Genomic DNA, 26118 nt, shown 5'->3' on the forward strand with positions numbered 1-26118 from the left:
TTCCAATCACACAAAATGTCTTGGTGACAGTAAAATCACCAACAGAAGTTGCAACACCATAATTCCTCCTCTTCCTCTTCCACCATCTCTGTTGGGGTTTAAATGATTCAAAAACATTTAAGAATCATTGCACAACGGAAATATGACACTTCAAAATTTTACATCCACAAAAGCCATATTCAATTAGACATTCAAATAACCAACCAAGAATATCAAACATAGGATGTTTATGACTCATACCTTGCTATGTAAGCATAATTTGATATACGAGACAATGTTCAAGATTGATTACCGCCATCAATAACTATACAAGAAAATACGATACGCTGATAGACACCAACAATCTTCATCATCATGAAAATCATAAACCCACTTGGGTTTACTATGTTGGTAGCCATCTTCAAATGTAAGGAGGATGTAGGAGGCTATAGGATCTTCATTGGTTCTTTGTGATGTAAGAAACTGGCGCTTTTTTGTTATATTAGTATACCCAAGTTTAGCACCAGGCAACCAAGTATGAGTTGGGTTTTCAAAACTTTGCCAAAAAGGTTCAACTGAATTTGAACCAGAGTCTCTCAAAACTAAGTTTCCATCATCATGAATAAGTGTTGTTGCAGAGTTCAAAATGGTGGTGGTGAATGTGACATTTGTCAACCAAATCTGGGACATGGAGTCATTCAAGAGCACCAAACTACCATCAATGATTTTTAGTTCTGAACGAAATCTATCAGAGATGGATGTTTCTCTGTTTGCCACCCAAACTATAATAGAAGGATTCGAATAGAGCTTCTTATAATACCAGATGCCTATGTAATAGTTGGAAGAGTCACCTGCTTTGAAGAAACCAAGTTCAAACTGTCCACCTTTGGATATGATTGTATGGTCTCCAGACAGAGACTGGTTTGCAAATATGGTGTCGGCTCCAGATGAGATAGTGATGGATAAAGTGAAATACAGGAGGACCACAAACCTCTCTATACTTATTTCTTTGAAGAAGCACATGACTTGTAACAAATTTGGAAAGTGAGATATATATATATATATATATATATATATATATATATATAGAGAGAGAGAGAGAGAGAGAGAGAAACAGAGATGGGAGGTATTTTATCATATGCAGAAACATATCACCAGTATTGGATTTTATACAACTCACATTCAAGCCCTGAGCTGAAGTTCTTAATTGGTTTCTAGTCAACATAAATACTAATCTAACTTCACACCACATTTAAACCTTCTTAACAAACTGACCCTACTTTTATGCAAGCTTGAATGATACTGTTTGATCCTTTTTCTCTTTAACCTTTCATCAGACTTACATTTGCCTTTACCACTTTCCCTATCTTCCTCAGCCATATATTTTCCATATAAACTTGATGTTCCATAGATGTGGCGAAGATGGTAACAAGGATCAACATAAGAAGATGATGAAGACACAATACCTTTCATGTGAGTTGGGCATATGAACTTAACAAAATCCACAATATCTGTGAAACATGAGTGATCAGAATACGCAACTGTGTAGATGTACTCATGCTGTTTTTCAACTTTATTTCTATATCTATTTCCTGTATCTAAATCAATTGTCTCTGTCTTCATAGAGGGAAGACCACAAGAAGATTTGTTTTTGTTTAGTGCCCATGGAAGGCCAGATGGCATGATGCCAATGGTGGGGCGCATGGTATTCAGTCCTTGTAGGGTTTCAATGCTAAAACTGTAACGAGGGACAGCTCGTATTCTTGTTAAAGTGGTTTTGGTTGTGAAGTTGTCATGTAATCCTAGAATATGCATTGTCTGTAATCTCTCTGGCCACACCCAAATCTGCATAAGCTGCATGCACTCCTTTTGATCCTTATCCTAACATATGTTGTTGACATGATAAGGAAACTATATGATTAATAGTGAATATTACCTTTACTTTCAGTGTGTTTGAGATGTAGAGTAATAATTCCTCTTTCCCTAATGAGTCTATGCCAATGATGATGTCATGCTCAGGATAAGAGTTGATGATATTCACCACCTGCAGATATAAGATTTTTCAATCAGATTATGGTCCTAAAAAGCATCCTATATTATAATTTGAAATTAAATACAATAACATATATTAACTCAAATAAGGATCAAAATTGCAAGAGAAAACTTTGCAAAAATCAGATAAACTCAGGGACCATTTTCGTAATTTACTCTGATAACAACAACAGAACATCACCTGCTGGGCAGCAACATCCCTAGAAGGAAATGAATATGATGGGTTGCAGTAAGTGTTATCTATGTAGAGGGTATCCACTTTATGATTGTTGAGAGCACTAAGAAGCATGTTCTTTCCCATCTCTGTAATTTTACTTGCTACTTCCCAACGAAAATCACCAGTGTAAAGCATGTTCCCAAAATCACCACGGAATAGATACATAACTGCACCTGCCACATACAAAAAGAATAACTAGAATCAAAGAAACAACAGAAGTTTTGGATACAAATTTTCCAAATCAAGCTATACAAGAAACTCAAGAACTTGCATCAGTTACATAAAAGGATAAAGTGGCTAAATTTTTGGATTCAAGTAGTGATTGAAGCAGTTCCAGTTACAGTTTATCCAAATAAAACTTCAATCTATCACCTAGCAGAACTTTTCAACTTATCTGTCAAAGAAACCTCCAAATGAAAACAGTACAAAGTTCAATCATATTAAACAAGAGCTTTGAGACGAAAAAAACAAAATCAAAATCAAGTATACCTACTCAACTAGTAAATCATCCTGCCCAAACTAAATGGTCCAGACTCCAGAATACATTACCATGTTATTCAGTTGCGTAGTTCACAGCTGATAAGTTTTAATTGGAAGGCAAAGTATAAATCAAGCACTCACTCGATAACGAACATAATGTATTCAGAAAATGAAATCAAACAATTGACGAGCAATGAATTGAATCAGATCCAAAGCAGACTAACCGGGGCAATGATTGGCATCAATGGCTATAACTTCAACCCTAGTTTCCAAGCCAGACCACAATGAAACCAAAGATAACGAGTACCATTGTCCAATTTCGAGAACTCGAAGCAATGAGAGGTCGAAACCGGGGAATTTGGGAGAGAAAAGCTTAGCAGTGATGGAAGAACAGAATAGTGGACCTTTCTTCCAACGAGACGACAAGCCAGCGGTATGATCGGCGTGAAGATGAGTTAAGAAATAAACCTGACTGCCTTCAGCCCAACGATCGACTGATATCATTCCCCTCTCCATTCAAGAATGTTTAGAATTAATTATTTCTGCGAAAACTAGGGTTCAAGGGTTGAGTCGTTGAGATGCTTAAAGTTCACTTTGGCGGGTTTTGAACTTCCAAATTTCGAAGGAATTGTGTTTCCGAGTTGGCACCTCCATTCTCCACCCAGTTTTACTCCGGACAAAATTGCAAAAATGTCCTTACTTGGTGGTTGCCTAGTTGGTGGTGTAGCTGTAGCTGTGATTTTCCTATTTCGTTAACTTTTAACATTTTATTGTTAACTTTTTTTTTTTAAATAACAATTTTATCTAAGGGATTATTTTTGCAGTTATATCTTTTTACTAAATTACAAGACCATTTATGTAATTCTTTCTTTTTAAATTTATTAAATTATTATATATTAATTCTTCTTTCTTTTTAATTTTATTGAACTATTATATGTTAATTCTTTTTTTAAATTTTTATTGGATTAATTTTTTTATCTGATTATTATATATCAGTTAATTTTATTTTTAACATATAATATATATATATATATATATATATTAATAAATATTATATTAGTATATCATTAATTTTTTTAACTACTTTTTTAAAAAAATTTATGGGAGTCTTTTTTTAATTATTAGATTTTTTATTGGATTATTACATTTAATTTATTATATGCTATATTAATTCTTTTTAATTTATTGGTTTTATCGCAAAGTTTTCCGAATAGGCAAAAGCATCACATCCCATTATCGAAAATCGTCGGGACCACCACTAATCACCTTCATCAGAGGTCCAATGGAAACAATACCAACCTGTTTCACCCAACGTCGCTATACAGTAGCCATCTGTGAAAACCTCTTCACAATCCGTCAAAATCCTTTATATTTGTCACTAAGCGGATCATTTTCCACTAGAACCATTACTATTTGAACCACCAAGAAGTCCAACCCAAACACCCCTGTCAGTTCCTCCATTTGTTGCCTTTTACCAGCTTACGCCGCAATTACCTGGTTAGTTCCTCCATTCATTTCCTTCCACAACCCATGCACAACCTTATAACATCGAAGCTTCAAGCCTGCACTACCTGAAAAGATCTAGCGATAGATCTGGTGGTTTGAAAACCATATATCTAACATTGTTGTCATTGATGGCAGTGTGGGTAGTTAATTGGTGTAGTTTTGGTTGAGAATGACGGATTGCAGACAACAATGGACGATTTCCGACAAGATGATGTGATGGCGCAAGGTGGTAGAAAGCAACGAATGGAGGAACTGACACAGTATTAGTTGTAACAAAAAAAACGTTCGACTTAACACATTATTGGTTGCCACTAAGTCGGTCGTTTTTCTGTTACAATCAATACTGTGTTAAGGAGGTCTGATCCAAACACCCCTGGTCAATCCTCAATTCATTGCTTTCTACTACCTTGCGTCGCCACATCATCTTGTCAGAAATCGTCGAGCGTTGCCTACAATCCATCATTCTCAACCAAAACTACACCAATTGACTACCCACGTTGTCGTCAATGGGGACAATGTTCGATATTGGGTTTTTCAAACCACCAAATCCACCGCTAAATCTTTTCAGGTAGTGAAGGCTTGAAGCTTTGATGTTATAAGGTTGTGCATGGGTTTGTGGATAGCGGCGTTGGGTGAAACAGGTTGGTAGTGTTTCCGTCGGACCTCCGATAAAGGTGATTAGCGGTGGTCCTGATGATTTTTGTGACATCCCCAAAATCTCGGTCAGAAAAGACCGATTTTCATTTATGCTTTTAAAATAATTTCAGAGTAAATCCTTTTGATTTGAAAGAGTTGCGGAATTTGTTCCCAAAAACAAAACATGATAAAACAATGTTTACCAAAGCATTTCATAAAAGAAATGTATTTTCATTATATAATCAAAACTCGGGGTGTCATGTTCCGATACAGACCAATAAGCATAAACGATAACATTACAAGTCATTCAACAAATATATACATATATAGACTTGTAAACAAAACAACTTGATGGTTCATCCATCTTATGCTCTTGCGCTACTTCCTGTAATACAAATAAAATTGAGTGGGTCAGGCTTGGGAGCCTGGTGAGCATATAGGATTTTCAACCCACAATAAATAATTATATTTAATTTCCACCAACCAACAATAACCCAATTACTCATTCCCGTTATTCTCACTTTATGTCCCTAAGACAACTAACATAAGGGACCTAGTCTAAGAATATTTCATCGGGGCGACTACACATGCTTCGGGGGTTCCTCAGCAATATAAGTCAAATAAGGCAACCATGAGGGGGATGGAGTACAGCGAATGAACACCCAAGTTCATTAACACCTACAGGTGGCGAACCTGCTAATGTTCCACAAGACTATCTAGAAAAGTCTGTGGTCATCATCTAAACTCCGCTAGATGACTAATCAAACAACAACGAGGCCTCTCATATGTTTATTACACACCAACTATCTACCCATGTTCTACCCAACATATTAGTAGATAAAAATATACATTTTATACATAGTTTAAAAAAAACTGTATATCATGCTTTAATCAATACATATTCCACATAACAGATGAGGCACACACACATAACACGTATTTTATAGAGAATAAATCATCTCTATGAGATAGAAGAAAGTGAATACACATTCACACACATAACCACAAAATTATACACATAATACGTATTCCATATAAAATACTTCATAATTATGCGTTAGAAGAAAGTAACTACACACTCACACATATAAACAACAATATACTTAATACACTCAAACCATACTTGTATTATTATCGTGTTTATGAAAGGTAGTATACACTCACTTGATCAGAAGATGATAGGACAGCACTACGACTTGCAGAAGTAGTATTCTTCAGCAGATCTGGAAGATCTCTACAAAAATCGAACTTCTCCCGGGCAGAGCTTCGGCTCGAGAATCGTACTTCTCGGGATCTTCGGGATCTCGAGACTTGCTTCGGGGCTCGAGAATAATATTGGGGCTTCGGGGTATTTCTGGCATGCAAATCTATGCAAAACAGGAGAGAGAAGAGAGAAAAATAGCAAAGGAGTCGGCTGCCCTCGCATCCTATTTATAGGAGGCTGGAGCCTCGGAGTACGCGGGGCGTACTGGTCCGAAATCGTCATTGTTTACGTATCCGAAGACTCGAGTGCGAATGTCGACATACCTCGGTGTACGCGGGGCGTACTTCGGATGAGTCCGATGACTCGTCTTCGGATAATACCGGGATTTAATAATTAAATTTAATTATTAATTATTTAATAAACTTCGGAAATTCATATCTTCTTCATACGAACTCCGTTTTCGACGTTCTTTATATCCACGCGAAGGTGAGACTACGCTCTACAACTTTCGTTTAGACTCCGTCGGCTAATTTTAACTTTGTTTTTATTAATTATTTTTAATAGGCCGGGACAGAAAAACTTCGTTATAAATTCATAACTTCTTTGTTTGACGTCCGTTCTCGCCTAACTTTTTATCGCTTTGATACCAACAACGAGATCTTCGATTCTCGTTTAGATTGCTTCGGCTAAAAACCGCTCGATCTCAAATCGAGTATTTCAGGTTGCATACTACTAAGCCGAAACTTCGATAAATCATAACTTCCTCATACAAAGTCAAATTTGGGCGTTCTATATATATCCGGAAACCTCGTTTCAACCACTACAACATTATCCAAAGATATCAAGTTTATTTTACACTTAAATTTTGATGCTTATTTTTATTCTTAATTAATCAAACCACGTAATTAAGCAATTAAGCACAAAACACATAATACTCAAATAATACACTCTTATTATTTCAAAACGGGTTACCAAGGTTAACCTAGACTATTACATTGCTAAAAATGGCAAGCCCGGAAACACAGGTGTTACAATTCTCTCCACCTTAGAATGATTCTATCCCCGGAATCACACATCAACAAACAAATGCGGATAGCGACTCAACATGTCACTCTCCGTCTCCCAGGTGAGATTCGGCCCATTCGTGTGTTTCCATCGGACAAGCACTAACCCAACCATTTTGTGTCGCAACTTCTTAGTCTTTCGGTCAACAATTGCCTCTGGTTCTTCAATCAACCTTTTGTTCTCATCAATTCTCAATTCAGAAATTGGAATTATGTCAGGAACTTCTCCCGTGAATTTTCTCAAATAACACACATGAAAAGTGTTGTGAATTCCATTCAGTTCTTCGGGTAGTTCGAGCTTGTAAGCTTGGTTATCAATCCTCTGAAGAACTTTAAACAGTCCAATAAACCTTGGACTTAACTTTCCCCTTTTACCAAATCTTATAAGTCCCTTCCACGGCGAGACTTTAAGCAAAACCGAATCTCCAACCTCAAAAGTCATCGGTCTTCGCTTCTTGTCAGCATAGCTCTTTTGACGATCCTGAGCTGCTAACATTCTTTCCCTAATTATTTTCAACTTTTCAGCAATTTGATGAACCATCTCCGGTCCCATAAACTGCTTTTCCCCAGCCTCAAGCCAACAAGACGGCATACGACACTTCTGTCCGTAGAAAGCTTGATAAGGTGCCATCTTTATGCTCGAGTGAAAACTATTATTATAGGAAAATTCTACCAATGGTAAATGTTCATCCCAATTACCTAGGAATTCCAAGGTACATGCTCTCAGCATATCTTCAAGTGTTTGTATCGTTCTTTCACTCTGACCATCAGTCTGCGGATGGTAAGTTGTACTTAAACAAAACTTGGTACCCATTTCCTCTTGTAGACTTTTCCAAAACCTCGAGGTGAAACGGCTATCACGATCTGATACAATCGTTAACAGAAGACCGTGAAGCCTCACAATTTCCTTCACGTAAGAATTCGCAAGCTTTTCCATATACCATTTCTCCTTGGCCGCTATGAAATGCGCACTCTTAGTGAATCGATCAACGACCACCCAAATCATGTCGTGACCATTCTTTGTTCTGGGCAGTTTAGTGACAAAATCCATAGCAATGTCTTCCCACTTACCCATAGGCACAGGCAAAGGTTCTAAACTCCCGTACGGTTTCTGATGTTGTGTCTTTACTCTCGCACAAGTCACACACTCAGCCACATACTTTGCAACATCAAGCTTCATCGTCGGCCACCAGTAGTAGGGTTTCAGGTCCCTATACATTTTAATGCTACCAGGATGAATTGAGTACATGGTTTTGTGAGCTTCTTCCATCAGAAGATCCCTAATTCCTCCTGACTTAGGTACCCAAATACGATCTTGGAATACCTTCAGTCCATGACCGTTTGTACCAAACACTAACGTTTTACCCAAATGTTCCTCCTTTCGGTCATTTTTCTCAGAAGCTTCCTCTTGAGCTTTCTTTATACTCTCCACAATTGTCGAGACAACTTCTATTCTCAACGCTCTTGGCCTCTTCCTTTCAAAATTGACTTTCCGACTGAGAGCATCAGCAACAACATTAGCTTTACCGGGGTGGTAAAGTATCTCGTAGTCGTAGTATTTAAGTAATTCTAGCCAGCATCGTTGTCTCATATTCAATTCCTTCTGATTAAAGATATATTGGAGACTCTTATGATCAGTAAAAAGTTTGCACTTCGTGCTATAGAGGTAATGCCTCCATATTTTCAGAGCGAAAACTACCACTGCCAACTCCAAATCATGAGTCGGGTAATTCTTTTCATGCTCTTTCAGCTGTCGAGACGCATATGCTATCACCTTTTCTCTTTGGGTTAAAACACAACCCAATCCAACACCAGACGCATCGCTATAAACAGCGAAGTCTTCAACTCCATTGGGTAGAGAAAGTATCGGTGCCTCGCATAGCTTCTTCTTTAGCTTCTCGAATGCTTCTTTATGCTTATCACTCCAAGCATAAGTAGCTCCTTTGTGGGTCAAAGCTGTCAATGGAGTAGCGATCGAAGAAAAACCTTGGATAAACCTTTGGTAATATCCGGCTAATCCTAAAAAGCTTCGAATCTCCGTGGGACTTTTCGGTTGTTACCACTTCATCACAGCTTCGATCTTCGCTGGATCAACCATTATCCCTTCTTGGTTGACCACGTGACCCAAAAATTGGACTTCACAAATCCAAAAATCACATTTGGAGAACTTCGCATACAACTTCTCCTGCTTCAAAACTTCTAACACTTCTTGCAAGTGTATGCCATGCTCATCCTGGATTTTCGAGTAAATCAGAATGTCGTCTATGAACACTATCACGGATTTATCAAGGAACGGATTACAAACCCTATTCATTAAATCCATGAATGCTGTTGGAGCATTGGTTAGTCCAAACGACATAACCAAGAACTCGTAGTGTCCATATCTAGTTCTGAATGCAGTCTTCTCAATATCTTGTTCTCTTACTTTTAGCTGATGATATCCCGACCTTAGATCGATCTTTGAGAAATAGCTCGAACCTTGCAATTGATCAAACAAGTCATCAATCCTTGGCAACGGATATCTATTCTTTATTGTTGCCTTGTTCAGCTCTCTGTAATCGATGCACATTCTCATACTTCCATCTTTCTTCTTTACGAATAACACCGGAGCTCCCCAGGGCGATGAACTAGGTCTAATGAAACCTTTGTCCAATAACTCCTGAAGTTGCATCATCAGCCCCTTCATCTCCGTCGGTGCTAATCGATAAGGTGCTTTTGCTATTGGCGTGGTTCTTGGTAACAAGTCAATTCTGAACTCCACTTGTCTATCAGGTGGTAATCCAGGAAGATCTTCGGGAAATACTTCCGGATAATCACACACCTCTGGAATGCTCTACATCACCTTCTTTTCCTTCTTAGCATCAATCACGAATGCTAAATATGATGTACATCCCTTGGTCAAACACTTTCTGGATTTCATTAGGGAAATGATTCCAGAATTTACTCGCCGTTTGTCCCCATACACCATAAACGAATCTTTCCCAGGCGGGTTTACTTTAACTATCTTCTTCTTGTATAAAATTTCAGCATCATTGGCGCTAAGCCAATCCATTCCCAAAACGATGTCGAAACCATTTAGTTCGATAGGCAATAATTCCTCGTGAAACTTATTCCCATTAAGGTCGATTAAGATGTTTTTCATATGATGGCTAACAGGTACAAACTTGCCACTAGCAACTTCGACTAATAAAGCATTATCTAGTCTATCAACAGGCAAAGCTAGCTTTCTACCAAACTCATGCGAAATAAAGGAGTAGTTGGCTCCAGAATCAAACAAAATTTGAGCAGGTAATTTTTTTATGAGAAAGGTACCTGAAGCGACATCAGCTTCATCTTTAGCAGCCTCAAGTGTCATTTGGAAGGCTCTCTCCTTTGGCTTTGGTGGAATGTTAGGCCTAGCTGCCTCCTTCTTCTTCGGACAGTCTTTCAAAATATGCCCCTCTTCATTACAACCAAAACACATCCTTTTGTTGTTCGGACATTCATTGGCAAAATGTCCAACCTTTCCACACTTGTAGCAGGTTACATCCTCACTACATTTCCCAAAGTGCTTTTTCTTACACTTATCACACCACTTCGCTTCGCCTCCTTTTCCTCCAAACTTTTTCGAATCAGATTTCGAAAATTTGCCTTTCTTACCGGAACCAGATGTTCCCTCAAACTTTCTCTTCTCACCAACCTCAACCTTGTTGGTGGTTCTCCCCTTAATCATGTTCTCAACAGACTTGGCAGCCCAGATAGCTGCCTCTAGAGTATGTGCCTGACGTGCTGGCACCTCGTACTCCCATGGGAGTCCTTTTGCATACCGGTCCACCTTTGTCAGCTCGTCTGGGATGATACGCAAGGCAAACTCCATCTTATCTGTGAAGTTATTAGTGTATTCATCAACTGACATGCTGCCTTTCGTCAATGTCAGAAACTTGTTCTCTAGTTCCAATAGATTTTGAGCCGAGCAGAACTTGCGCTTGAACTGCACCAAGAATTCTGCCCATGACAATTGCAGTGACTCATTAGGGCTTAAAGTCTTCCCTAGAGTGTTCCACCAACGAACGGCTCCACCTCGGAACTGACGCACTGCATAGATAGTCTGCAACTTACCTCTGCAGCCACAAGTCATGAAGGCTAACTCCATTTCGGAGATCCAATCCATAACTCCAATCGGATCCTCCTTCCCATTGAAGGTCGATGGTTTGCAAGTTAGAAAGTGCTTGTACTTGCATCTCATTCCATCATTCCTTCCATCATGGTTCTCTTGCCTAACTATCAGTGGGTTGGCTTGACCAACAGACCCACTGAAGTTTCCACCTTCCGAGTGTCCTTCATTTAATTCAGGCTCTTCCACACGAATTGACAGTCCTTCACGATTCTGTTGAAGCAACCGTCTAGTTTCATCCATCTGACGATCCAACATCGTCTGAATCATCATTTGCACACCAGCCATGGTTATTGGCTCAAGTGATGCTGCTACGACAGGTATTTGCTCAATCACTGGTGGTTGATTCCTGTTTTCACCAGCATTTCCAACTCCACTACTTGTTCTCACCATTTTGATCTACACACCAAATAAGGTGAAATTAGATCCTCAATCACGATAGATATTCAAATCATCCTTATCACTCCGAAACATTTACATGCTAGTTCTAATATCGTAGACGTACGCTTAGAATCCTACACACATAAGGTTTCTAGATCCGGTCGGCAACAGACCATAGATCCGAACAAATAATATCATATATGGCAACATATAACATTTAGCACATAAAAGCATTTTAGGCAACTTTCCTAAAATAAACTAGTGCTCGTGTCTAAAACATAGCAGACACACATCTCAAAATTTCACTTAGCATTCTATGTTTAAGTCTAGAAATCCTATAAATTCCTAGTTCACTTAAACTAATGCTCTGATACCAACTGTGACATCCCCAAAATCTCGGCCAGAAAAGACCGATTTTCATTTATGCTTTTAAAATAATTTCAGAGTAAATCCTTTTGATTTGAAAGAGTTGCGGAATTTGTTCCCAAAAACAAAACATGATAAAACAATGTTTACCAAAGCATTTCATAAAAAGAAATGTATTTTCATTATATAATCAAAACTCGGGGTGTCATGTTCCGATACAGACCAATAAGCATAAACGATAACATTACAAGTCATTCAACAAATATATACATATACAGACTTGTAAACAAAACAACTTGATGGTTCATCCATCTTATGCCCTTGCGCCACTTCCTGTAATACAAATAAAACTGAGTGGGTCAGGCTTGGGAGCCTGGTGAGAATATAGGGTTTTCAACCCACAATAAATAATTATATTTAATTTCCACCAACCAACAATAACCCAATTACCCATTCCCGTTATTCTCACTTTGTGTCCCTAAGACAACTAACATAAAGGACCTAGTCTAAGAATATTTTATCGGGGCGACTACACATGCTTCGGGGGTTCCTCAGCAATATAAGTCAAATAAGGCAACTATGAGGGGGATGGAGTACAGTGTTGGGTGCATTTTGTGCACCCTTTTTGCACAACTTTTAGCCCATTTTCTATGTATATCCTTAAAGTAATTTCGTTGTTTTTATTGCATTTTAGCATATCTAGGTTAATTTCTTGAACAACCTTATTTGCACATTTTTATGTCAATTTCAGGTGAACCGGGGGTTGGAGCGCGCTTTTGGAGGTGCTAGGGAGCGTTGATGAAGATGGAGGGACGATGGGACGAGAATCGGAAGAATTAGAAATATCAAGTTTGGCCGAGCATTCAGAGGGCAACACGGGGCGTGTTGGGTTTGCCCTAGAAACCAACACGGGGCGTGTCTTGCTATCAAGCATTTATCTTCTGACTTCGATGAACACGACCCATGTTCATTTAGCCTATATGGACACGGGGCGTGTTGGGCTATCTGGGCATTTTTGAGCATCTTACTTACACTCAACACGGCCCGTGTTTATTTACTCTATATCGACACGGGGCGTGTTCGACTTAAAAAAACTGTCTTTTTGGCAGTTTTTCCTCCTTTCTTATTTCGGGAAATGAGGTCATTTTGGGGGAAGGGCAGAAAAAAAAAGGCATTTTGGAGGAGAAGGAGTTGAAGTTTTTAGCAAGGATTGTCCATTAAACATTTGGAAACATTTTGATTTCGTATTTGTAAGCATTTTAATTCTTGAATTCATCTTCTAGATTTCTAGTTTTGTTCTAGTCATGTGTGGCTAGAACTCTAATTTCTCCAACTCATGTTTTGACTTTCTAGTTGTGAATCTAATCATATGACTTGATGTTTGTTCTTAATTTCTATCTAATAAATTTGATTTTGCTTCAATCGAATGTTTGATTCTAATTGTGATTCTTATTGGCCATTTGAATTAGGGTTAGTTCATTCCGGTTATATCTTTTACAAAATCCGTAATTGTTTTGTGAAATTGAACAGGTAACAAGCATTAAATTGAAATCTATTGAATGAATTTAGTGTAAATCTTATTCATACACTTTTACACTCCCAAGCTTGTGAGGAGTATTGGGTGTTGTTGGGAACATTCACATAAAGCTTCATGCAATCTTTCAATCTAATTCTAAGAGCTTGTTTAGATTAGGTTAGTAAGGTTAGGATTAATCAAAGAGCTTGTTTTGGTTAATTATTGTGGTGAATGGAAAGTGTTAGAGCTTGTTAACACTTTCAAGTACCAACTTAGATAGAATGAAACAAAAGTCTTGTCATCTTGGATTCACATTGTTGAAGTGTCATACATGAAGTTGGAGTCTTTATAATATCTGAATTTAATTTTCTCATTCAGCCAATTACTTGTGATTTTACTTTATTTGTCTAATCGTTGCAAATCAAATCCCCCTTTTTCTTTCATCTTTCGTGAACAAATACCTTACGCAAAAAGGGTATAGACTGATTGTCCCGTGTCTCTGTGGATCGACCCTACTTGCCTTGTACTACTTTTGAGTGCAATAGAGTAGTGTTACTTAGGAGTTTATCGTACCCCTTTATTTGTTGGGTCTGACACCCCTAACAAATTGGCGCCGTTGCCGGGGACATGGTGTTACTAATTGTTTATGCCTAGATCTTTTCGTACAGGTACACCATTGCCAATTGATTCGGAGATAGAGAAGACTGCAAAGAAGTTAAGGAAGCAAGCCAAGCTTCGTAAGAGGCAACCGGTTTCCGGTACTTCTTCATCATCCAATCCCCCGGTCATCAACATTTGGGAGGACATACCCCTCTCAAGTGTATCCGCATCAGAAACAGACAGCCCATCACTCTCACCACAAACAGCCTCACCCATAAATAGCACTCCACCCTCTTCACCTATTCATAATATCCTAAACAGTTCACCTACAAAAACCACAACCAATTCTCAAGCCATGGCACATAACCCTAGAGGGAATCAAGGTCCTCCAAACCCACCACCCGAACAAACTCTTCGTCAATGGTCAAGACAAGAGGTGACTCAACAACCTCTTTGCATCACATACCCAGCCGCCACCAACTTGGAACTAAAATCTGGGCTTATCCACTTACTCCCAACTTTTATAGGATTGGAGAACGAAGATCCCCACAAGTTCCTCACCGAGTTCCATGTAGTATGTGTGGGTATGAAACCACACAATGTCACGGAGGATCAGATTAAGCTTAGGGCATTCCCCTTTGCAGTGCAAGATGCCGCCAAAGACTGGCTCTATGACCTTCCACCAGGGACGGTGACTACTTGGGTGGACCTTGCGAGGTTGTTTTTGGACAAATATTTTCCCGAAATGAAAGCTTCAGCCCTACGACGGGAAATTATCGGAATCAAGCAACACAAAAGAGAAGCTTTCCACACATATTGGGAAAGAGTCAAGAAACTTTGTGCTCGTTGTCCAAAGCACGGGATCACTAAGTACCAGCTCCTCCAATATTTCATTGAAGGAATGACTCCAATGGAAAGAAGGCTTCTTAATGCCTCTAGTGGTGGATCTTTGCCCGATAAAACCCCAACTGAGATCCGAAATCTAATCAAGAACATGGCTGAAGATTCCAAACATTCAAGCCATGATGAAGAATGGTACACGGATGCACCCTAGGGTGTAAAAGTAGTACAAACTCCTCAGATTGAAGCTCAATTGTCCTAGCTCACGAAAGTAGTCATGATGTTGGCCAAAGACAAAGGTGTGCAGCCCACACCCCGCCCGTGCGGTATTTGCACCCAAGTGGGGCATCCAACCGATATGTGCCCACAACTTCAAGAGGAAGATTATGAAGAAGCGAAAGTCATGGGAGGCTATTCGGGGGCAAATCTGAGAGGTTATGAGCAACCAAGAGGTGATCAGCGATGGAACAATAATCAAGGGTGGGGAGGCAATCAACAAGGGAATTACCAGCACAATCAATCGCATCAATATCAACCAAGACCACCATTTCCTCAAAATCAACCATGACCACCATTCCAACCTCAAAATTTCCAACCAAGGCATCCACAACAACCCCCTCCACAAGCAAGTTCTTCAAGTATGTCCTTAGAAGACATAGTAAAAATCCTTGCCACAAGTACTCAAAGCTTTCAACAAGAAACCAAGGCGAGCATAAAAAGCCTGGAGCAACAAGTATCACAACTTGCTCAGTCCGTGAGTAAGATGGAGTCGCAAGGCAAGCTACCCTCTCAAACAGAGAAGAACCCAAAACACAATGCGTGTGCAATTACACTAAGAGGTGGGAACAACTATGAAAGTCCAAGGATGCCGGATGAAGAAGAAGAAGAAGAGAAAGAGATTGAGGTGGAAGAAGTTGTCAAAGAAGAGGAAAATAAGAGTACTCCAAAGTCCAAGAAGCTAATAGAATCTGAAGTGAAAGTCACACCAGCTCCATTTCCTTCAAGGCTGGCAAGCACCAAAAAGGAAAGGGAAGATGACGAAATCATGGCCATGTTTAGAAAGGTTGAAATCAATATCCCTCTTTTAGATGCCATTACACAGATTCCTAGATATGCTAAGTTCCTTAAGGAACTTTGCACATCTAAGAAAAAGCTTAAAGGAAATCAAACTGTGAAGGTTGGTGAAAATGTCTCAGCCATGTTACAAAAGCGGCTCCCAAAAAAATGCAACGACCCGGGTGTTTTCACGGTTCCTTGCAAAATGGGTAACCTTTTTGTACCACGTGCCATGCTTGATCTTGGAGCATCAATTAATGTTTTACCCTATTCAAGTTATAAGACAATGGAATTGGACCTTTATCAAAAACCGGAGTTATCATTCAACTTGCTGATCGGTCTTTGGTACATCCGAAAGGTGTATTAGAGGACGTGTTAGTGCAAGTTAATGAGCTCGTTTTTCCCGCTGACTTTTATGTTTTGGACATGGGTGATGAAAACACCCCACAATCGAGCTCCATCCTTTTGGGGAGACCCTTTATGAGTACCGCAAAAAACTAAAATAGATGTAGCCAATGGTACTTTGTCAATGGAGTTCGATGGTGAGGTAATTAACTTTAATATCTTTGAAGCCATGCGTTATCCTAGCGATATTCATTTTTTAAACTTCATAGATGTTATTGATTCATGTACTAATGATTGCTTTGAGATGTCAAGCCAAGATGTACTAACCACCATCTTGAGCAAACACTTTGATGAGACAGGGATTAAAGAGTTGGCTGACAAGTACATATTGGAAGACGAATTGATCGAAGTAATTGATTCCTTGGAGAAAGCACAACCCATGAGAGTTGAACCACCCCGCATGAAGCTAAAAAGTTCTAATCTGAAACTTCTCCCATCCATAGTACAACCGCCGACTCTTGAGTTGAAGGCTCTTCCCGACCATCTCAAGTACGGGTATCTTGGAGAGGAAGAGACACTACCGGTGATAATTTCGACCAAGCTGGCACGAGAAGAAGAAAAAGAGTTAGTTGGAATTTTGAAGAAATACAAGGAGGCTATTGGTTGGACTATTGCGGATATAAAAGGGTTGAGCCCATCATTATGCATGCACAAAATACTGATGGAAGAGGACTTCAAGCCAACCCGTGAAGCACAGAGGAGGTTGAATCCACCTATGATGGAGGTGGTCAAAAAGGAGATCATGAAGCTCTTGGATGCAGGTGCAATCTATCCTATTTCTGATAGTAAGTGGGTGAGTCATGTGCAAGTAGTCCCGAAAAAAGCTGGAGTTACCGTTGTCAAAAACTCCGAAGGGGAATTGGTACCCACCCGTGTGCAAAACGGGTGGAGAGTTTGTATCGATTATAGGAAGTTGAATGCTTCCACCTGCAAAGACCACTTCCCTTTGCCATTCATCGATCAGATGTTAGAACGATTGGCTGGGAAATCCCACTACTGCTGCCTTGATGGTTTCTCTGGTTTTCATCAAATTCCGGTTGCCCCGGAAGACCAAGAGAAAACCACATTCACATGTCCCTTCGGCACCTTTGCGTATAGACGCATGCCTTTCGGTTTGTGCAATGCACCCGCAACCTTCCAAAGATGTATGGTGAGCATATTTCAGAATATGTCGAAAATATCATAGAGGTTTTCATGGAAGATTTTACTGTTTATGGAAACTCTTTTAATGAATGTTTGCAAAATCTCACCAAAATCTTACAAAGGTGCATTGACACGAACTTAGTCCTTAATTTTGAAAAATGCCATTTTATGGTTGACAAGGGCTTGATACTTGGACATGTGGTGTCCCAAAAAGGTTTAGAAGTTGACAAGGCCAAAACGGATATTATTAAGAGCTTACCATAACCGACAAATGTTCGGGAAGTACGTTCTTTTCTTGGCCATGCAGGTTTTTATCGGCGGTTTATAAAGGATTTTTCCAAGATCACGGTGCCGATGTGTCAACTTCTACAAAAGGAGGCTGATTTTGAGTTTGGTGATGAATGCAAAAAGGCATTTGACCTTTTGAAAGATTTGTTGACATCCGCCCCCATTATTCAACCGCCAAATTGGGATCTCCCATTCGAAATCATGTGCGATGCTAGCAATACCGCGTTTGGGGCAGTTTTGGGACAAAAGGTTGACCGAGCACACCATGTCATCTACTATGCATCAAAGACCCTTGATAGGGCACAAGGCAACTACACCACAACAGAGAAAGAGTTAATTGCTATTGTCTTTGCTTTGGAGAAGTTTCGATAATACCTCCTTGGAACTAAAGTGATCATATATTCAGACCATGCAGCCATAAAGCACTTGCTTACAAAGAAAGACTCAAAGCCGAGATTAATACGGTGGATGCTGCTTTTGCAAGAGTTCGATATTGAGATCAAAGACAAGAGTGGAAAGGAAAATCTGGTTGCGGATCATCTAAGTCGCATCGTATCACCCGAAGATGGTATACCAATCTGTGACACATTTCCAGATGAGCATCTATTTGCAGCCAAAGAAGCACCGTGGTATGCAGATATCGTCAACTACTTGGTCACAAGTCAGTTTCCCCCAGATTCATCCCGTTGGCAAAGAGACAAAATCAAAAAAGAATCCAAACGATACATATGGGATGAGCCTTACCTTTGGAAGTACTGTGCGGACCAAGTAATTCGCAGGTGTGTTGAGCAAAAAGAGGTACAATCTATCCTTAATTTTTGCCATTCTTATGCTTGTGGTGGTCACTTTGGACCCCAAAGGACAGCTAGGAAAGTTTTAGATAGCGGATTCTTTTGGCCTTCTATTTTCCATGATTCCTATGTACTTTGCGCACATTATGAAAAGTGCCAAAAATCCGGATCCTTAAGCTCTAGAAATCAAATGCCCCTTACCCCTATTCTAGTATGTGAAATTTTTGATGTATGGGGCATTGACTTTATGGGACCATTTCCGCCCTCTTTTGGTTGTTCTTATATTTTGTTAGCAGTGGACTATGTGTCCAAATGGGTGGAGGCTAAGGCCACCCGTACTAATGATTCCAAAGTTGTGGTTGATTTCCTTAAGGTACAAATTTTCTCACGGTTTGGCACACCAAAGGCGCTCATAAGTGACCGCGGGACCCATTTCTGCAATCGGATGCTAGAAGTTGTTTTGAAGAGATATGGAGTGACACACAAAGTCTCAACAGCTTATCATCCCCAAACCAATGGACAAGCAGAAGTCTCAAACAGACAAATCAAAAGTATCTTGGAGAAAACGGTCAACCCAAACCGCAAAGATTGGAGCATGAGGCTAGATGATGCCTTATAGGCATACCGCATTGCTTTTAAAACTCCCATTGGTATGTCCCCATATAGGCTTGTGTTTGGTAAAGCATGCCATCTCCCAGTTGAGCTTGAGCATAAAGCTTTTTGGGCGGTAAAGAAATTCAACTTGAGTGAAGATGAGGCAGGAAATAAAAGGAAACTGGATATCCAAGAGCTACAGGAGATTCGGAATGATGCATACGAAAGTAACATGATCTATAAGGAGAAAACAAAAGCATATCATGATAGAGCAATCTCCCGAAAGACTTTTATACAAGGACAAAAGGTGTTACTTTATCACTCAAGATTCAAGCTAATTTCAGGAAAGTTAAGATCAAGATGGGTCGGTCCTTTCGTGGTCACAAGGGTGTTTGACCATGGTGCAGTGGAAGTCACGAGCAAGCAAACGGGTAAAACATTCAAAGTTAATGGTCACAGGTTGAAGCCGTTTTATGAAGGATTTGAGGTGAATAATGAAGAGGTAGACGAGTTGGAGAACCCCACATACCATGAATGAAGCACACCTGGGGGACAAAGTCGAGCCAACGACCTAAAACAAGGGCAGCTAACCGGGAGGCAACCCGGGGGTATTTTCGTCATTTTTCGTTAAAACATTTCGTTCTTTGCATTCTTATGTTTTTTTTTAGTGTTCCAAATGTGTTTTGTCATTGTTTTCAAACCAAAAGAACGGACCTTGGGGTGGAAAATTATTTCATTTCCAAGAGAGGGAAATTTTCAAAATTCAAAAAGTGGGGATTAGCATCCAGAGACCAACACGGGTCGTGTCCCATTTTAGCCTTAATGGAACACGGGCCGTGTTAATGAAAAAAAGTCCCAAATTCTTACAGAGACCAACACGGGTCGTGTCCCATTTTGGCCTGAAAATGACACGGGTCGTGTCCATGCAAAAAAGTCTCAAATTCTTACAGAGACCAACACGGGTCGTGTCCCATTTTGGCCTGAAAATGACACGGGTCGTGTCCATGCAAAAAAGTCCCAAATTCTTTCAGAGAGTAACATGGGTCGTGTTTGCTTTTAGCCTTGACCCAACACGGGTCGTGTTCGTCTGTAACCCAGCATAGAACCCCCAACACGGGGCGTGTCGAATTGGGCTAGGGCAACACGGGGCGTGTCCGCGCGTCAGTTACACTCCTTTTTAAAGAAAAAAATCGGGATTGAACCTCATTTACCCCCATTTTCACTTTCTAACAGCCCCTCTCTCCCAACAAAAAACCCTAGGTCCGATTTTCATAAAAAACCTTTCAATCTCTTCAAGATTTTGGCTTTCATCTACAAAAAGGTTTGATTTTCATCATCTACACTTCATCTTCTCCATCTTAAACACCATTTTCTTGCATTTTAATGGTGGATTTGGGGGTTTTGACAAACCCTAGATCTAAAAATTCTCACTTGATTTTGGTGTTTTAGTGTCTCAATCTTGAAAGGGGCAAGCTTGGGGAGGTTAAGGAAGATTTTCTCCATCAAGAACAACACATTCCAACACACGATTCGGTAAATTCTTTCCAACTCCTAACTTTTGAATTTTGTGTTCTTGAGTCAAATACTTGAAATTGTGATCTATTTGGACTTGATTCTTAGTTGGAAATCTTTGAAAACTAAATTTCCCGCGAAATTTTTAGTGGCCAAGTTCAAAGTTGACTGGACCCGTCAATAGTTGACTTTTTGACATTTTGATCCATTGACTTTTAAATTTGTCCCAAACTTGACTATGGAAGCTACATCTTCCAAAAGACCAAGACAGACCAAATCATCTGCCCGCCGTCGGAAGCCTAGATCTCCATCACCTTCATCTAGATCTCTATCGCCTCCACCTAGGTCCCCAACACCCCCAATCGACCCGTCTCATTACGGCGTCTTATGTCTTGGCCCAATTCAACAGGGCAAACTTGAGTCATTCCTTAAACGGGGTCATGCCATTCAAAAATTTGCGCATGCTTCAACCCTAAAAGAGTTGCATGTTTACAACCAAGTCAAAACCATGTTCCGCAATATAGGGTGGCAAGGCTTGTTGAGGGTCCATGAATTCAGCTATAAAGTCCCAACAGCTGAGTTTCTATCCTCCGTTTTTTTGGACCATGGGATCCTATACTTCCGTCTAATGAATCAAGACTATGAGATCTCTTTGGATCAAATCAATGCCATTGTGGGGGCCCCAACGGAAAACACATTTGGCCCTACCGATCCAATTCAAGGATTCTATGACGCCACATGGTGGACTCAACTTACCCGACAACACCCCTATGTCTCTAGCGCTGCCAAAGCCTCATCACTTATCCATCCCGTGATAAAGGTGGCCCACAGAATCATTGCTTCGCTCGTCGCCCCTAGAGAGGAGCGAAGCACCATCAGCGCGTTAGAACTCAAAATCCTCTATGCAATGACCCATCCCGAGAAATATCTCATTCCTCATTATGGTCGATTTGTGTGCCACAAGCTCCTCCGCCTAAGCGCATCCCGATCGGGAAAACTTGTTTGCGGGGGTATTGTCAGTATGCTCGCCAAGAGCGCCCAAGTCCGAGCCCCATACCCCGGTCCCCATCAGCCACTGCCGGGTGAGCCCTATCTCACCACTACTGTCCTTGAGTCCATGCGACTCTTCCGTTCGGAAAGCGATGGCACACACGATTGGACCGTGGGTCAAAATCATGATCCAAAGCTCCTCATCACACCAGACAATAAAGACATTCTTGCTTTCCGAGATCCCATTCACATGACCGACTGGCAAATCATTCCATACATCTTCCCCCACTCGTACTCTACCGAGATAGATGAGCAAAGTGAAGACAACGCGGATGATGATGATGATGATGAGGAGGAGGAGCCCCGCCATGCTTCTCCCACCGGAGGTGCCAGCTCATCCCATTTTGCTGCAACCCCACCTTATCATCAGCAGTATATGGATGCATTCCAGTCAATCCATACCCGCCTCGACGCCTACCAGCAAGATATTGCAAGCCTGACCCAGAATTTTTCCACCTTCACCACTCAGTACGCTCAGGATCAGGAACGTCAGCGCAAACAGGAGGCGGACTTCTGGGCTTGGACCCGCGACCCCAGCTACTATCCCCCTCCTCCACCTCCATTTTAGGTTGTTTCCCCCCTTTCCGAGCATCGAGGATGATGCTTATATTCAAGCTTGGGGAGGGGTAGAGTTGTACACTAGGTTCATTTCATATTCATGCATGCATCTTTTCAAAAAAAAAAGTACGAGATGATGACACTCTTTACATACAATTGCTCCATGAAATGAAAAATACCGAAGCAACCGGATTGTTACCGGAAGCATAGAATCAGCTGTCATAACTAGGGGACCCAAACACCGTAATTCGAGACCCTAGCCTCAGATAATAAAAAGAATTTATATTGAAACGCTTTTGGGCGGTAATAACAGCTTTAGGACGATTTGCTTATGAATGTTTAAAAAGAATCTTTATCGGCAACTCTGAACCCACAGAACACGAACCTATTTGTTGACATGCGTTACCCCCGCGGTAACAGAGAGCTTAAGTATCAGACCCACACAGTCAAGAAAGAAGGAAGGGTACAACTGTCATATCCAGTACCCTAAGCAGATTCTCAAATGCGAAAACGAAGAAATCTAAAGAAATTCCAAAAATGAATATTGAAGAATCCAAATTCAAAACGAAGTACAAATCAAAGTTCAATCAAATCAAAAGCCAATTCAAGTCAAATCTGGCAAATGAAGAACTATGTGATATGATACTTGTGGCTCTCGAAAAAAGAGAAAGCATAGGAGCTGGGCCCCTTCGGGTGGGCTCGCTGTTTCAGCGAAAGCTGATTCGCCGTAACGGGTTCTTAAGGATGCGTCGATTCTGATTCTTGGCCATCTAGTCTTAAGGACATGAAATCCGAACTATGTTATTTTCGCCCATAAAGCTTAGTAAGGTATAAAGTCTAAATAAAACTTTGGTTGGACTAGTGTGTTACACCGTTTCAGGTCTTCCTCACTCTGAGAGTCTGTGATATGTGGAAGGAAATAGGATGATTGCCAATGTATCAGTGATCGAAGCCTCATTGATGTAAAGTCTGATCGTACCTTTATTTAGTTACAAAAGTACATATTTTGTGTTTGTTCTTAATCTTTCTTTCTTTTGTTTCATTTTGTTTCTCAAATGCATTTTGTATATACCTAAAATTTTCATTGCATTACATTGCATGCATTTATTGTTAGCCTTTAGGACCCTTCACACGCTTTTCATTCTAAGTTCTTTTTGTCATCCAGAAATCGTCCCGTTACGTCTGTTTCTTGATCTTTCTTGAGGACAAGAAAGGTCTAAGCTTGGGGAGATCTGTTGGGTGCATTTTGTGCACCCTTTTTGCACAACTTTTAGCCCATTTTCTATGTATATCCTTAAAGTAATTTCGTTGTTTTTATTGCATTTTAGCATATCTAGGTTAATTTCTTGAACAACCTTATTTGCACATTTTTATGTCAATTTCAGGTGAACCGGGGGTTGGAGCGCGCTTTTGGAGGTGCTAGGGAGCGTTGATGAAGATGGAGGGACGATGGGACGAGAATCGGAAGAATTAGAAATATCAAGTTTGGCCGAGCATTCAGAGGGCAACACGGGGCGTGTTGGGTTTGCCCTAGAAACCAACACGGGGCGTGTCTTGCTATCAAGCATTTATCTTCTGACTTCGATGAACACGACCCATGTTCATTTAGCCTATATGGACACGGGGCGTGTTGGGCTATCTGGGCATTTTTGAGCATCTTACTTACACTCAACACGGCTCGTGTTTATTTACTCTATATCGACACGGGGCGTGTTCGACTTAAAAAAACTGTCTTTTTGGCAGTTTTTCCTCCTTTCTTATTTCGGGAAATGAGGTCATTTTGGGGGAAGGGCAGAAAAAAAAAGGCATTTTGGAGGAGAAGGAGTTGAAGTTTTTAGCAAGGATTGTCCATTAAACATTTGGAAACATTTTGATTTCGTATTTGTAAGCATTTTAATTCTTGAATTCATCTTCTAGATTTCTGGTTTTGTTCTAGTCATGTGTGGCTAGAACTCTAATTTCTCCAACTCATGTTTTGACTTTCTAGTTGTGAATCTAATCATATGACTTGATGTTTGTTCTTAATTTCTATCTAATGAATTTGATTTTGCTTCAATCGAATGTTTGATTCTAACTGTGATTCTTATTGGCCATTTGAATTAGGGTTAGTTCATTCCGGTTATATCTTTTACAAAATCCGTAATTGTTTTGTGAAATTGAACAGATAACAAGCATTAAATTGACATCTATTGAATGAATTTAGTGTAAATCTTATTCATACACTTTTACACTCCCAAGCTTGTGAGGAGTATTGGGTGTTGTTGGGAACATTCACATAAAGCTTCATGCAATCTTTCAATCTAATTCTAAGAGCTTGTTTAGATTAGGTTAGTAAGGTTAGGATTAATCAAAGAGCTTGTTTTGGTTAATTATTGTGGTGAATGGAAAGTGTTAGAGCTTGTTAACACTTTCAAGTACCAACTTAGATAGAATGAAACAAAAGTCTTGTCATCTTGGATTCACATTGTTGAAGTGTCATACATGAAGTTGGAGTCTTTATAATATCTGAATTTAATTTTCTCATTAGCCAATTACTTGTGATTTTACTTTATTTGTCTAATCGTTGCAAATCAAATCCCCCTTTTTCTTTCATCTTTCATGAACAAATACCTTACGCAAAAAGGGTATAGACTGATTGTCCCGTGTCTCTGTGGATCGACCCTACTTGCCTTGTACTACTTTTGAGTGCAATAGAGTAGTGTTACTTAGGAGTTTATCGTACCCCTTTATTTGTTGGGTCTGACACCCCTAACATACAACGAATGAACACCCAAGTTCATTAACACCTACAGGTGGCGAACCTGCTAATGTTCCACAAGACTATTTAGAAAAGTTTGTGGTCGTCATCTAAACTCCGCTTGATGACTAATCAAACAACAACGAGGCCTCTCATATGTTTATTACACATCAACTATCTACCCATGTTCTACCCAACATATTAGTAGATAAAAATATACATTTTATACATAGTTTAAAAAAAACTGTATATCATGCTTTAATCAATACATATTCCACATAACAGATGAGACACACACACATAACACGTATTTTATAGAGAATAAATCATCTCTATGAGATAGAAGAAAGTGAATACACATTCACACACATAACCACAAAATTATACACATAATACGTATTCCATATAAAATACTTCATAATTATGCGTTAGAAGAAAGTAACTACACACTCACACATATAAAGAACAATATACTTAATACACTCAAACCATACTTGTATTATTATCGTGTTTATGAAAGGTAGTATACACTCACTTGATCAGAAGATGATCGGACAGCACTACGACTTGCAGAAGTAGTATTCTTCAGCAGATCTGGAAGATCTCTACAAAAATCGAACTTCTCGCGGGCAGAGCTTCGGCTCGGGAATCGCACTTCTCGGGATCTTCGGGATCTCGAGACTTGCTTCGGGGCTCGAGAATAATACTGGGGCTTCGGGGTATTTCTGGCACGCAAATCGATGCAAAACGGGAGAGAGAAGAGAGAAAAATAGAAAAGGAGTCGGCTGCCCTCGCATCCTATTTATAGGAGGCTGGAGCCTCGGAGTACGCGGGGCGTACTGGTCCGAAATCGTCATTGTTTACGTATCCGAAGACTCGAGTGCGAATGTCGACATACCTCGGTGTACGCGGGGCGTACTTCGGATGAGTCCGATGACTCGTCTTCGGATAATACCAGGATTTAATAATTAAATTTAATTATTAATTATT

The 26118-nt window shown here is 40.0% G+C and overlaps 2 protein-coding genes across 3 annotated transcripts; both read right to left on the reverse strand.

The window, feature by feature from the left end:
• Nucleotides 1–297: 297 nt before the first annotated feature.
• On the reverse strand, nt 298–1002 carry LOC111890085 (G-type lectin S-receptor-like serine/threonine-protein kinase At2g19130). Its single transcript, XM_023886241.1, has one exon. It carries the CDS (start codon nt 1000–1002, stop codon nt 298–300), a length of 705 nt encoding a protein of 234 aa, XP_023742009.1.
• Nucleotides 1003–1089: 87 nt separating this feature from the next.
• On the reverse strand, nt 1090–3435 carry LOC111890096 (uncharacterized). Of its 2 annotated transcripts, none has more exons than XM_023886250.3 (4): nt 2953–3435; nt 2213–2421; nt 1916–2023; nt 1090–1824 (listed from the first exon to the last, which is right to left on the reverse strand). In XM_023886250.3, the coding sequence occupies exons 1-4, from the start codon at nt 3242–3244 to the stop codon at nt 1210–1212; spliced, it is 1224 nt and encodes a 407-aa protein (XP_023742018.1). In that variant the 5' UTR covers nt 3245–3435; the 3' UTR covers nt 1090–1209. The 2 variants fall into 2 exon arrangements, with proteins under 2 accessions (XP_023742018.1, XP_023742017.1); XM_023886249.3 differs by having other exon boundaries at nt 1090–1833; nt 2953–3434.
• Between the last annotated feature and the right edge of the window lie 22683 nt (nt 3436–26118).

This window comes from Lactuca sativa, chromosome 3 (assembly GCF_002870075.4).
Source record: "Lactuca sativa cultivar Salinas chromosome 3, Lsat_Salinas_v11, whole genome shotgun sequence".
Taxonomy (NCBI): domain Eukaryota; kingdom Viridiplantae; phylum Streptophyta; class Magnoliopsida; order Asterales; family Asteraceae; genus Lactuca; species Lactuca sativa.